Source organism: Centruroides vittatus, unplaced genomic scaffold (assembly GCF_030686945.1).
Source record: "Centruroides vittatus isolate TY-2023 unplaced genomic scaffold, ASM3068694v2 scaffold_861, whole genome shotgun sequence".
In the NCBI taxonomy this organism is placed as follows: domain Eukaryota; kingdom Metazoa; phylum Arthropoda; class Arachnida; order Scorpiones; family Buthidae; genus Centruroides; species Centruroides vittatus.
Genome location: NW_027122718.1, coordinates 9,111,882 through 9,125,676, shown reverse-complemented (window position 1 = coordinate 9,125,676; position 13,795 = coordinate 9,111,882). Strand labels below are relative to the sequence as shown.

General features: G+C 29.0%; 1 protein-coding gene across 2 annotated transcripts; it reads right to left on the bottom strand.

Annotated features, from left to right (window-relative positions):
- Positions 1–334: 334 nt before the first annotated feature.
- Positions 335–13,521, bottom strand: LOC136989965 (retinal homeobox protein Rx1-like). Of its 2 annotated transcripts, none has more exons than XM_067288273.1 (3): positions 13,164–13,521; positions 5,205–5,422; positions 335–1,016 (listed from the first exon to the last, which is right to left on the bottom strand). In XM_067288273.1, exons 1-3 carry the CDS (start codon positions 13,402–13,404, stop codon positions 489–491), a joined length of 987 nt encoding a protein of 328 aa, XP_067144374.1. In that variant the 5' UTR covers positions 13,405–13,521; the 3' UTR covers positions 335–488. The 2 variants fall into 2 exon arrangements, with proteins under 2 accessions (XP_067144374.1, XP_067144375.1); XM_067288274.1 differs by having other exon boundaries at positions 5,205–5,419.
- Between the last annotated feature and the right edge of the window lie 274 nt (positions 13,522–13,795).

Sequence of the window (13,795 nt, the reverse complement as noted above, 5' to 3'; positions counted from 1 at the left end):
AAATATTCTTTCAATTTATTTTTTGTTTCTTTAATATTTTCCTTGTTTCCTTTACGTTATTAATATATAATTACATCAGCTACGTTTCGCATCAAACACTTCAACGTTTGAAATGAAAAGAAATCATTCGCCAAGATGAATTTTGCATACAACATTTATCAGAATCTAATGTATTTATGTTAAGTTAAAATTAAAAATAAATTGTCTTTAAGTTTAAATTTAACTTAAAAATATCTTTCTGAATGAATAAAAAAATATATAATTATAATTAATTTGAATAGAAATTAATGATGGTGTTGCCTACGCGTTACTAAATAACCAAGCTTACAACGAATAAATTTCATATCTATTTTAATATGACTTGGTCAAAATATAGAAACAAAACATGGGAACTACCAGAGGATCCGCGAAAACATATGATACGCGAGATGAGAAATTTTACATTCCTATTTTGTTTTTTTTTGTTTTTTTAATGGATAGGGTAATATCTACACTAGGGCATATCCTTTGTTAATCAGTTCAACATGTTCTTTAGCTTTCATCCTCAAAGCAACGATGCTCGAGCTTCGAGGATCTTCCGCCAATTTCTCGTTGGAGGCTACCGAAAGATTTAGTGGACTAGATGGGTCCAATGCCGCTGTCGTGACCGAAGAATTGGGCAAAAGTCCATTGAGCCCTCCGGATAACGCGAGTGATGTGGGAGCGGCGGGTGTCAGATAACTGGGATATACGGTATGAGGATGAGCTAAGAATCCTGGCAATCCTGTCAACGAAGAACCGAGTAGAGGAGATGTGATCCAAGGATCGAGAGTCAATGGACCAGATGGACTGGTCGATGCTGGAGAGCAGGTACCGAGAGACGGAGAAATTCCTGGAGTCGGTGATTGAGACCTTGGAAGATTGGAGGATGCTCCCGAATAATCTGAAGTCACGTGACTACCCAATGTCCGTAACGCGTTTTGACTTTCCAATTTCTCTTGTCGTCTCCATTTTGCTCGTCTATTTTGAAACCAGACCTAAAAAAAAAAATAATAATAATAATTAAAATATTTTATAAAGCTAAAAAAAGTTATCTAATTTTAATAAACTGTAAATTACTTTCTTTAATATTTAGTCGCTATTTAATTACGATAAACTAAGAATAATTGAAGAGGATAAATGATTATAATTCATCATCTTAACTTATTTTTTTAACGTTAGAAAGTAAGAAAACGGTACAATATATTAAGTTTATGTGAATAGAATTTTTAATAATATCCATAAAATTATTCAAATTAACTAAAATATTCATATTATAAAAATTATTTTTTAAATTAAAATGTAGATCAACGTCCTATAAAGAGGAGAGAGAGAGAGAGAGAGAGAGAGGAAAAAATGGACTTTTCGTAAATAAATGATTTACTTAATCACATTTTAAGAGTGATGATTCACTCGTATCATATTTAATTCGTCACGAAATCATCCTCCTCTTCTATTTACTAACAAATTTCTAAATTATTTTAAAAATTGCCACCGATTTTTACAGGTTTACAAGTAAAAAAAAACGAACCTTTATTACCGACGATACGAGTAATTCATGTATTGACGATACAGAGAAAATTAGTTTGAATAACATTAGGCATTAAATGAATTTAGTATGCAAGACGAGTATGCATATATCGGTATCAAGGGGTGGACAGAATTGCCGTGACGCACGCACAGCCCGTCAAAAGTAACAAACTGATCCGAGAAGACGATTGCGTGATACTCCGCCCCTCCATTGGTACAGTTCGGGGTCAGAGGTTGACAAATGGAGTGCTGATGGATTCAGAAAGAAGTGAACAGCAAAGAATAAGGAACAGTGCCAGAATTAGCTGATATCACGCTATCAAAACGTCAAACTAGTAATCAGCATTTGCTCTAATCAGTTCTCTTTACTTTATTCTCTCATTTATAACTCCCATCTCAAATATTATTCACTAGTTTTTATGACTCGACTACTCTTTATTAAAATATCCATATTAAAACAATGATTTGCAATAGTTAAACCGCTTTAATCGATAAACAACTTTCATTCAATAAATTTAAAACTTGCGACGTACTGTACGTAATTAAAATATTTATATATACGATTATTTTGACGTGATAATATAAGTGGAAAAGGTTGATATATATTTTAAACAATTATATATATATATATAATTAATATTAAATTATGCAATAATCATTAGTTAGACTTTAATACTATTTAGATAAATTAGGAGATAAGCATTATACTGAAATGTAACAATGATTATTTCCTGATCTGCATATCAAGGCCGCATGTAGCGAATATCTTTACATTCTTATTAGGTTATTTTAAAAAGGAATTAACCCATATAAAAAATTTTAAATAAAATTAACAAAATTTTTAATTTATTTATAGATCTTTTCAGCCTGTAAAAAACCTATAAACACATTTATATTTTAACATTAACATATATTTTCGAGATATCTAAATAATGTATAAATTTAATACAGATAATAATCATATATTAACTAAATATCGATTTTCTAGAAAAAAAACTCATTTTTTAACTCATATTTATGCAAAATTTAAAAGCTAAAATAGGCTATTTTCTTATTCATAGAACCTTTCCCTCATTCATCAGAATAAATAATAAAAAATATATGTAATATATTATATATAAATCTCTCTACTTTTTTAAAGCATTTTCTCAGAACCAAATTTATTTTATTTTTAATCCCTTTTTTTACTTTAAAAAAATGGTTTTTAAATATTAAAACGATGGGAAATATTTCGGAAAAAAAATATATATATATATATTAATTTTTTGGTGTGAAAATGTCTATCATAATACAAATAAATTGCCGTGTTATTTTACCATTGAAAATCATAATAAATCATGAACGTAGTTATTTGTAAACTGTATAAAAGTTGTAGGAAAACAAATTAAAATATCAGAGTTAAAAGTCGCAGTTTAATCATAACTCATCAAAGTTTTAAATAATGAATGTTATAAATATATAATGAACTCATTAGCCTATTTGTTGTAATAACAAATAAAAAGCATTACCTCGTCAATTCTGGGAAAATTGAATAGTCGAGCACTAAAGTAGACTAATTAAAACATAGTACTTTAATTATATCTCGGTGGTTCCATTTTGTACACGTCCACGTACGCAGAAAACATTTTATTCGTTCGAAATTCCAGATTAAACGGAGTGTGAAGTTAAAGAGTAGAAATATATTTTTATACATCTAAATGGTATTAAGATTTTTTTCTTTTACGTATAAACTAATAAATCACACAAAATCTCAACTATATTTTATGCTAGAGAATAAATTTACACTGATACGGTAACATTTTAGCGCCCCTGTAAATCAATCTTTCCTGTAAGATTTTAGTATTATACAGGCGTGCCTGACGTACAGGGGCAATAATAATTTCAGACTAGAGAATAATAATCAAGGAATCTCAGTGGATTTGCATGTAATTCTTGTAGATTCAAATCTTTCAGATAACGTCAAAGATAGTCAACTCCACCCCAGATTACTTCTTCAGTAAATTATTTTTGACCTTGACCTCATCATTAAAGAAAATTTTTACGCTTTGTATAACTCAATTATTTTTATCTAAAGGAACAAAGATTTAATTACGTAATTATACGAATAAATTAATTAACTTAATAAACGAACTTCATACAAAGTTAAAACTAAAATTTTTAAGGTTTTATTTTAAAATATTTTACATCTTTAATTAACTTTAAAGCTGCATTTGATTAAAAAATTAATTATTTAGATTTTTCTATTAGCAATTAAGTAAAGAATGTTATTTTATTACATTTATAACATATATTTTTTTTTTCCTCGTATTTTTAAAGATATTATTATTATTATTATTTTAAATATATTTATTCGTTAAAGGCAATCGATTAAGTGAATTCTATCTCACTAATTAAGGAATTTAAAGTAAAATTAATTAGGTATTAAATTTTAATTCTGTAGATTATAAAAAAAAAACGTTCATGCATCATTATTTATCGAAGAATAAAGTAGCTTTCATACTAGTTTAAAAGGAGGGGAGGAAAAAAAAAAAAAAATTCAAATTTACGAATTGTTACAAAAGAATAAATAAATAAATAAATAAAAAAGTGGAGAGAATTTTTTTGAGTTTATACCAGATCAAAATTTTGTAGAGGTTTCCAAAGCCAATATTTCAAAGAGATTGACCAAAATTTTTATTCATGGATGGAAATGTCAAATAGAAAATTTATATTTCCATTCTTGGAAAACATCTAGAAGCGACTGTTGCACTTTATACAAATGGTTGACGCTTAGAACAGAATAACTTCACTCTTTACACAGGAAGAATCACATTTTTTTATTTTTTTTATTTTTATTTTTATTTTTTCTGATTTTTCTAAAAGAAAGGTTATCCTTAGAACAACTGGGTTTTTCGGTGAAAAATGTTTGAAATCGCCCGGAGATAAAGAAAATTTCTTTTGGAATCTTTTAAGTGTATAACAGTAGAAAAGAAAAAAAAAAACCCTCTTCAAAAGTATTGAAAATTCAATGACGTTAATATAATGTTTAATACATAAAATGGGCTTTGTAAGACCTGACCTTTACATGTTATATTTTAAACATAAAAGTCTCGTTTCTAAAACATTCAGTTGGAATATTTGAATAAATTAAATCGAAATACGTTAATAATTGTTAAAATTAAAATAATATACGATAATTGTGTATTTTTAGTGAGATATAACGCTTTATTACACGGTGAGAAAGCTGTAGGTTTATCCTCTACTTTGTTTTAATATACATTGAACAGATATTTAAAATATATATATATATATATATGTATTCTTTAGCAATAAAAAAATTATGGAAGGAAAGAATGTTTCATTTTAGTATTTTTGTTTCTAGATATTAATTTCCCTAGAGATTAATTCGTTTCTAGCTGATTCTACCAAGATACTTCCCGTCTTTTAAAGCAGGAAATGAAGATGCAATTTCCTGAACACGTTTCTAGCCAATAGTGAAGAAGATAGACCTGGAGGGACGTCTTCTGTGTGAAAACAGCCATAAGTTTTGTAAACATACCAAGTACTCTTTTTATCAAATTGTACAACTTAGTTAATAGAGAAGAGAGTTACTAAAATCGTGATAAAATCTTAATAAAAATTTTAAAAAGAGGAGGAGAAAAAATTCTATAACTTACTTGAACTCTAACTTCCGGTAAGTTAACCTTCATAGCTAACTCTTCACGGCTATACACATCTGGATAATGAGATTTTTCGAAAGCTCTTTCCAATTCGTGTAGTTGGTAGGTGGTGAATGTTGTCCTGTTTCTTCTATGTTTCTTTTTAGGACCGTCGTCTGTACCTCCATCTTCCCCCAAATCGTCAGAGGGAGGGTCTTGTCTCTCTACTCCTTCTGCTGCCAAAGAGAACGAAGCCGGTTAGCCACAACAGTCAAAACTTCTAACCTAACATCTGTTGTAAACATTCTCCCATTCACCTTGCTCCCAGCGGGGAAGGAAATTGGGCTAAGCCTTTGTGAAACATTCGCTTATTTACAGATTAGCTGGAGCCAAAAACTGGCGGCACCAGGCTTACCCCCAAGGCAAAAAGATCTACTGGTGAATAGAATACTTGTCAGCCTTATAAACTACTTTAGAGGGTTAATTTTAAGTACTCTTGGCTCAAATTACACATTTTGTAGTCGCTTCTTTTTGTACAATAATCTTTAAACCGTTTAATTTTGCTATTCTTAACGATAATTTTTCACCGGTTTTCTTTAATATATATATAAAACCGGTGAAAAATTATAACGTTTAATGCATTCGTTGAAAAATTATTAAATCTTTTCAAAGATATTTCCATGTGTAATATTTCATGCCATGATTTACCGTATCGTTTAATACTTCGCTATAAAGCGATCACGCAATGTAAAACTCCCATTTTTTTGATAATTATTAACATTATATGATTAAGGCCAAAGATTATTCTTACATTATAACAATTTATGTATATATTTATATAATTTTATAATAAAAAAAATGATCTTAATTAACTTCTAGCTTTATAATATATTATATACAAGAAATTCTAAGCTATAAATAAGTTATAAAAAATGATTTTTGTCTATTTTAAAGTAGGCCCGTATTAATTTAACGCGAAATAATAATAATAGGCCTGTATCTTTAACATTTTAAAGTAAATTTTTAAGTAATTCTGCTTACAATTTCATAAAGAACGAATTCTATAAGCGGCTGAAGATGCGGATAAACTCGTATCAATTTATGGATGCTATAACCAACGTATCGTATTTAGAATAAATAAAAACAAGGATATTTTAAAACCATATAAAATTACGATTTTAGGATATATTAACTAATTATTTACTCTATAATTTATTATATATATACATATCTTCTGTATAAAAGCCGTAAACATTCAGAGACGTATCAGTTAAATTCGCCTACAAGAAAATAGAAAAAAGTCATTTTAATATTAAGAATTAAAGCATTAAATAGAGAAGGCCTACAACTTTATAAACATTCGCATAATATTCTAAAGAGATTCTAAATAATTTTAACAATATCAAATTAGAAATAATGTCGATAAATTTAAATCCTACTCGACCCAGTATGCTTAACGACTATTTTCTAGATTTAGATGCTGTAGCTGTCGATATATTTATTTAAAATAATAATAAATAAATTTATCGCTTGTTCCTTTTTTAAAAAAAATCGAGAAATTTCATTCTAAAAGCGTAAGAATTTTCATAAAGACCCTTACATCAATATCAATGGATCAACTAGCGAATTTAAATTTCTATAAAATTCAATCTTAAATGCATTTTATTTCTAACTTTCTGTATTTATATTTTAAACATTTTATTGCTTATATTTTCCTATTTTTAATATTTATCTCGAATAAATTTTCTACTAGATATAACATTTTTATAAATATAAATAACCGAATCGAATGTGTTTTATTATAAAGAATATTTTTCGAAATACCTTTATTTATTTATTTTAATTAGATATTTAATTCTACTTAAATTTATATCTTGTTAATAAAAGTAAGTTTAAGGCCTGCTTAACAATATTAAATTTATGAAATATAATTCTTCAACGAGGCCTTATAGGCTCTAAAATGCTTGAAGATAGGTTCATTTCATTGAATTTATAGAGAAAGAATTCATTCCTAAAGTTACAGAGTTTGTTTCGTGTTGAAATTCTTCTCCATAATTCCTACGAGAGACTTATTCGTGCATTTTAGAACCTTACCTACGCAAATTCGGGCATTTTAGGACCCGTTTCGTGTAATTTAAAGCCTGAATAAAGCATTTTGGAGCATGTATCGTGGCTTAATAACATTCAAGTACATCTACTCTATCTAACGTTTTATGCAAACGTAAAAATATATATTTATATTTAAAGCATCATTTCTAATAATTTTAATGTTTTCCTTGTGATTCTAAACAAAACCATTACATTTTATTTATAAACTTATTACTTATACTAATATAAATTTACCAAGTATATGTTTCTGAAGATCTTAACCTGCTGTAAGCATTTTATACAATGGTATATTCGTAATTAGTACCTGAAAATTGACAGAATTAATAGTTTTGAAGCTGTAAGAATATTCTATCAGTTTAAATTAGTCATAAAATTATTTAAAATTTACAAAGTTATAAACAAAAGCATTTACATAAGGTAATTCAAGATGTCGTGCAGAGAGTTAACGTATGAAAACTAACGTGATAGGCGTAAAAATTGAATTTTTCATTATCCCAAACTACAGAAATTACACAAGAAATTATAAAAATTAATTATCCGTATAAGAGCAGTAGAAATATATACATACAAACCCCCACGCATAAGCTGGAAATTCACTCATTTATCATTAAAAATTCGTCACATCTTTCCGAAATTTATACAAAGAATAAAGATATTAAACACCAAAGAACCGTGAAATTGCCTTTAATTGACTTTAAAATGAGAGATTTTTTTCACTTTAGACACCGATCTATCGGCTTTTTTCTCTATATAATCCTTTAATAGAGATGTCTTTAGTGAATGGTCTGTTGCACTTAGTGTAATGATGGTTCACTTATTGCTATCATCGACGACGTAACAATAATACAAAAAAGTGAACTACAACAATTACTTCGCTCCTATCTATCTAATCGTCGGACAATTAATTGAAATCATTAGAAAAGATGAATATTTTGTTAACAATTTACATGATTTAGTTAGTTCTTCCGTAGAAATTTCGATTTTATAAGACCAATTGTCCATAGAGTAGTAAACGTGACCGTCTGTCACGCACCCCAAGCAAAATGATGGGAAGTTAAAGCCACTAAACTGTGGCTGCATTTGTTTTCCCTGCGGTGACTCCGATAATTGATCAATTGTAAATTATATACATAAATTTCCCTTCTACATAATCTGTAAAGATTAAAATAAATATAATTTATTGCGCTATGAAACTGTAATCGCATATATTTAAATGTCATTATTTATCAATTTATCATCTTGTTTTTTATTATTATTATTTATAAAAATTTAATCTTTAATAGATCTAAATTTATCTTCGTGTTCCCATTAATTACAGTTTAGTTTAATAATAAATATATATATATATATATTAAAAAATCAATTTTATACTATAATTTCGTACGTTCGTTATGTCTGTATATTTTTTTTTAAAATCAATATCATTCGACTGATACGCTCCTTACTTGTAATTTTCTATAGGCCTGAAGTATGGATGTAAATTTAAATTATTGCTGAAGAATTAAGCAGGGATTAAATCATACCAATTTGAAAAAACATTTAGGCCTATTCCTTTTGAGTTATACTCTTAGTAAAAGAGCAGATGTGCATTAGGAGGAGAGAATTCATTCTTATCTTTGGTCCAACTTGTAAGTGGAACTTCTAACACACCAAAAAATCGATATCTATCGCCTTTATCTAATGCCATCTGCACTTGATTTCTCTTGAAAGAAAATAAGACAATTTCCTCTCGAAATTTCATTGTTTATGCTATAATATATATATATATATATAATTTAAAATTATGTATGAAATTTTCCTTTAAATTACACCACACGACGAACTTTACGTGTTTATTTTAATAAATTGTAACTTGATCCCGTTGATGATTACAACCGTTTTAGATAATTTATCGACTCGCTAATGGATTTAAGTCGTTGTTTTCCTTAATTTTATATATTTTTCTACAATTTTTGATCCACTTATAATCAGAAAAAACGTTCCTAAGACGACTTTATCACAATTTTAACGCAGTAATTTGGTAATTGTCAATTGAAGAGCATTTACTAAATTTATAGACAGGAGTAGATAGATCTAATAAGATTTTAGTCCCCGGAGATCTTTCTATCTCAACAAGATTATAGAGAATGGAGAATCAAAGAAAAGAAAAGAAGAAAAAAAAAAAAAACTATATGTAACTCATAAAAACGAGAAAAACATTCGAAATCTGTTTATCTATAATTATTTTTTAAACTAAAATATCGATTTCCTTATGGAAGTTTCTTCAATTTATTTATTTGATAAGGATATATTTTAAGCATTTATTCCTCTTTTCAAAGATGATAATCAGATTAAAAGAAGATTAATCTTTACTTACCGAAGGAATTCTGGCAAAAACTAGTCGAACGGAACTGTTTGAATAAGAGAACCAACAGATTGAAAGTAGAAAGGTGTCGACAAAGTGACAAGCTCAGTTAAGTAGTCCTCCATCTGTCTGGTTTGTCCTTTCATCGCTCGTACCGCCATTGATGGGTAAAACTTAAATAGCCGCTATTAGACACAGCGCAAAGATATAGAATTACAGTACAGGTGGGGGGAACATTCCGTCTTGTGAACAAAGAAATCCCCCAATTGCCAACAGCATAGGGAAGGCTATTTAGTGACAGCTTAAGTTCGCTACCGACTATAAACCTTTATAGGCCCAAGGGTTTCTCCAAAGAAAAATAAGAGATCTGCTCTTCTAATTCTATACATCAATGTACATCATCCCATTCATTAGACTTCTATGTACTTTAACAAATAAAATTTTTACAAGATAAATAAATTTCCCTCTCTTTTTTTTAACGTTCAAGAATCTTTAAAAGAAAATAATAATAATAATAATAATTCGAGATTTACGCGATTTAATTTAATTTTATTTTATTAAAAATCTATCCATTAACTAAAGATCTTTACGAAGTGAATCTTCTCGTCTTTTGTTTAAACTTGTAAAGAGCAATTAGAAGACTTAATTAGATTTTTAATGAATCTGTTTTAAATTGGAATTATCTGTAAGAAACTAAAAGAAAAATATATATATATCTAAAACTTTAATTCTACGTAATTGGCAAATGTATTGGTTTGTACTTTAATTCAAAGATTTGAAACTGTACACTAAACCTTTAACTGAAGAAACTGTTGGTGAATATTTAATTGAATAAATTGTACAAAGAAACAGTATAAATAAATCTTAATTGAAGAATCCGTGCAAGAAACTATACATAAAAAGCCTTTAATTATATAAGAAAATGTACCAAAAAAGAAAACATCTTAATTAAAGAAATTGTGTAAGAAACTTTAACTTAATCGCTTCTTGAACGTTGGAAAACAAGATTTTCTAGTATAAATTACTGTTCTAAATTCGAAAATCACAATAGAAAACGAGAAAATTAACAAATTACAACTTTTTATATATCTCTTTTGTATGAAATCGGTTGAAATTATGGGAAAAGAAAAAGAATAGAAGCATTAGCTATTGTTTAATTGAAGACTTGGTACCCAATGACTCAGATTATCAACGGCAATTGTAGAGTAAACAACGAACTAACACACAACGGTGTGTAAACAAAATTATACGTCTCGTCTGAACCCAACAATATCAACGGAGGTCCATCAAAGTACCGTAGTCTTCCCCACTGTTCAAATCCGCTGGAGCATAGAATCTGTATTGACAGGTGGGTTTGTGAATAGTGTTCTGTCACTCTACAGGATGAAGCTTATGGCCGGCATCTGCTAAAAGAAACTTTCAACAAAATTCAAAGAGATTTGCTAATATTAACAAGAAAGACACAATAGATAAACCCCAAAACTGGATTTTAATGATGTAATTCTCTTGTTAAACAATTTCGTTTTACGAAAAGAAAAAAAAAAAAAAAAAAAAAAAACGTTAAGCCCTTCTTTAAATAATTATTAAAACCATTTTAAATAATTTGTAAATCAAGATTTACATTTTAAAATGTATACATTAACGTTATATCCTTCATAAATATTCATACAAATCTCTTAAATAATCGTAAATTATTGAAGATGCTAGAGTGATAAGGAGGATAAATTGATGCGGAAGATGCTGGAATTTTAATGCTAAACAATTTTTCTAATTATATCAACGTAAGAATAAAACCCCTTACACAATTTGTAATAAAATATATAACATTACAAACTTTAAAATTATAATAATTGTGATTAACATAACGTAAATTATAATTAATTTAATTTATTTTATTATTCCGAAACTTCGTAGGCCTACTATAAAATGTTTAAAGTAAGGACGATACGTAGACGTATATAAAAACATTTTAATTAATATTTAAATTATAAGAAAAATAACGATTTATCGTATTTAATTTTATATTTTTAATCACTATCGTTTAATTTAATTAGGAAAGTAATAAGCTAATGTGTGTAGCAGACTCACCTAATCAATTTTTGTTATTTATGCTATCGGAAAATAGAAATTAAGAAAAAGAAACATTGTTCTAATCTACTAAAAATATAATAAAATATGCTTAGACATTCATTTATAATTTACTAATGCTCTTAATATCATGCGTGATTTATTTAAAATATATTTAACCTTATTTTCTTAGGAATTTAAATATCATTAATGCATTTGAATGATATAAATTCTCTCTACAGCTGTTTACGTTCGACGAACAGATTACGTATCTGTAATAATAATAATAATATTTAAAAAAAACCCAATTTAGAACCTATCTGGATTGAAGATAATGGATATTGAGCGATACGTAGGACGTAGAAAGTGCTTAATGTAGTCTATTGATCTAAAAAAGGCTAATCAATAAAGTTCAATCATATAATAGGACCAATTAGTTTTATCTCAAATATGATTGATCTTTAAAAAAAATCCCTACGCTAATGAATTTTGAATAATTCTTTGTTTAATTTTAGGTAATGTAAATAGGTAAAATGGTAAGTCTGTTCGATTTTTTCTGTATAAAATGAACTTTTAAAGTGGATTTTAAGAGTGTTTTGCTGTACGCGAGGGCCTTTTTTGTGTTGTAAACTGGATCATTTTAGTTTTAAACGATTTTATTAAGTTAAATAACTAATTTATTGTGTGTAAAAGTAAGTTTTTAAAGTAGATTTTAAAGCCATTTTTATTATAAAATGAAAGTTTAGTTTGTTTTTGTATAAGAGAGAATGACAAATTGTTACGTTTAGTGGTGGAAATTCTTTCTGTATATCTCAGTTAGATTTTGTTAATTGGGCGAAAAGAGATTTTTATCGAGTAATTTTAAATGTAATTTTTCAAGTTAAACAGATTTATCACCTTATGAATAGCCCGTTCTAAAGGTAAAATAAGATTAAAGTGGCGACTCACGAAATTTTTACGCCGGCTTTTCAATGTCATCCATTTATGTTGAGTTGGTTGTGTTTGTATAGAGATGGGAGCCGTGCTTTACTTGTATGAATTATTGTAACATGCTAACTTGTCACGCGAACAGAAACTTGTCCTGTTCGAGTCTAATTTGATCAATGATACACAAGAACAGGGTCTAAGGTCTGGAAATCGACTTTAGTTACAAAACCGTAAGTGACGGGACTTACGTTTAGATCTTATTATTTTCCACAAATATTTAAATTCACGCAATTAGGTCTTATCACGTGTCATGCAATATTTAGCATACAGTCACCGAATAGGCGCTACAACGGCTCAAACCAACGGTACAAGCTAGATAAATCATGTACTCCGCCCAGTGTCGCACGCTGTCCGCATGTCAAAGAGGCAAAAGCACACGATTGTCCACCACAATCGACCCATTATCTTAATTACTGTTACAGAGGGAGGGTCGGAAAAAAAAATATATAACATTCTAGCTACCGACTTACCGTTATTGGTTTGTTCACGTTCGTTAGACACCAGACTCAACAGGGGAGATTCTAGAGTATGTTGAACACTGTCCGAATCTACCGCGGGTCTCTTCCTTCTTTTCAGTCCCAATATGGCATCGATGGTATGCGTAGGTGTAGTATTAGGTCTATTTTCGTCCTGACCGTGTCCGTTACTGGAAGCCTTAGCTCTTTCTGTAGGGCAAACAGTACACTTCTGACTTGTCAGACCCACGTCCATGTTTGTATAGAGTTTCAAGGCACCAATGATGACGAAACGTCAGGAAGCCATAATCTGAACCATGCAGCAGGTGGATAGGGCACAGAGAGGTCGCGCGATGTCCAGACAGATCGTGGAGGTTCGGCTTTCACGCGCCAACAACTCTCTGTGATTGGGCCTTCCTTTTCTATTAAGTAAGTGCACCGTGTTGTTCTATTGATCGTCGACCAATGGGATTACGTAGCTGTATATGACAGAAGCGAACGTCTAACCAATGGCACACGTTGGTAAGGGTGAAGGTTAGTCGAGATTTGTGCAATTAAGTGTTGTGTGCCGGACTGATTAGAGATGAGGAGTTAAAAGGATGGGGATGTTGCCCCGTTTTCAGGAAACACTTGACTTTAATCGCTCG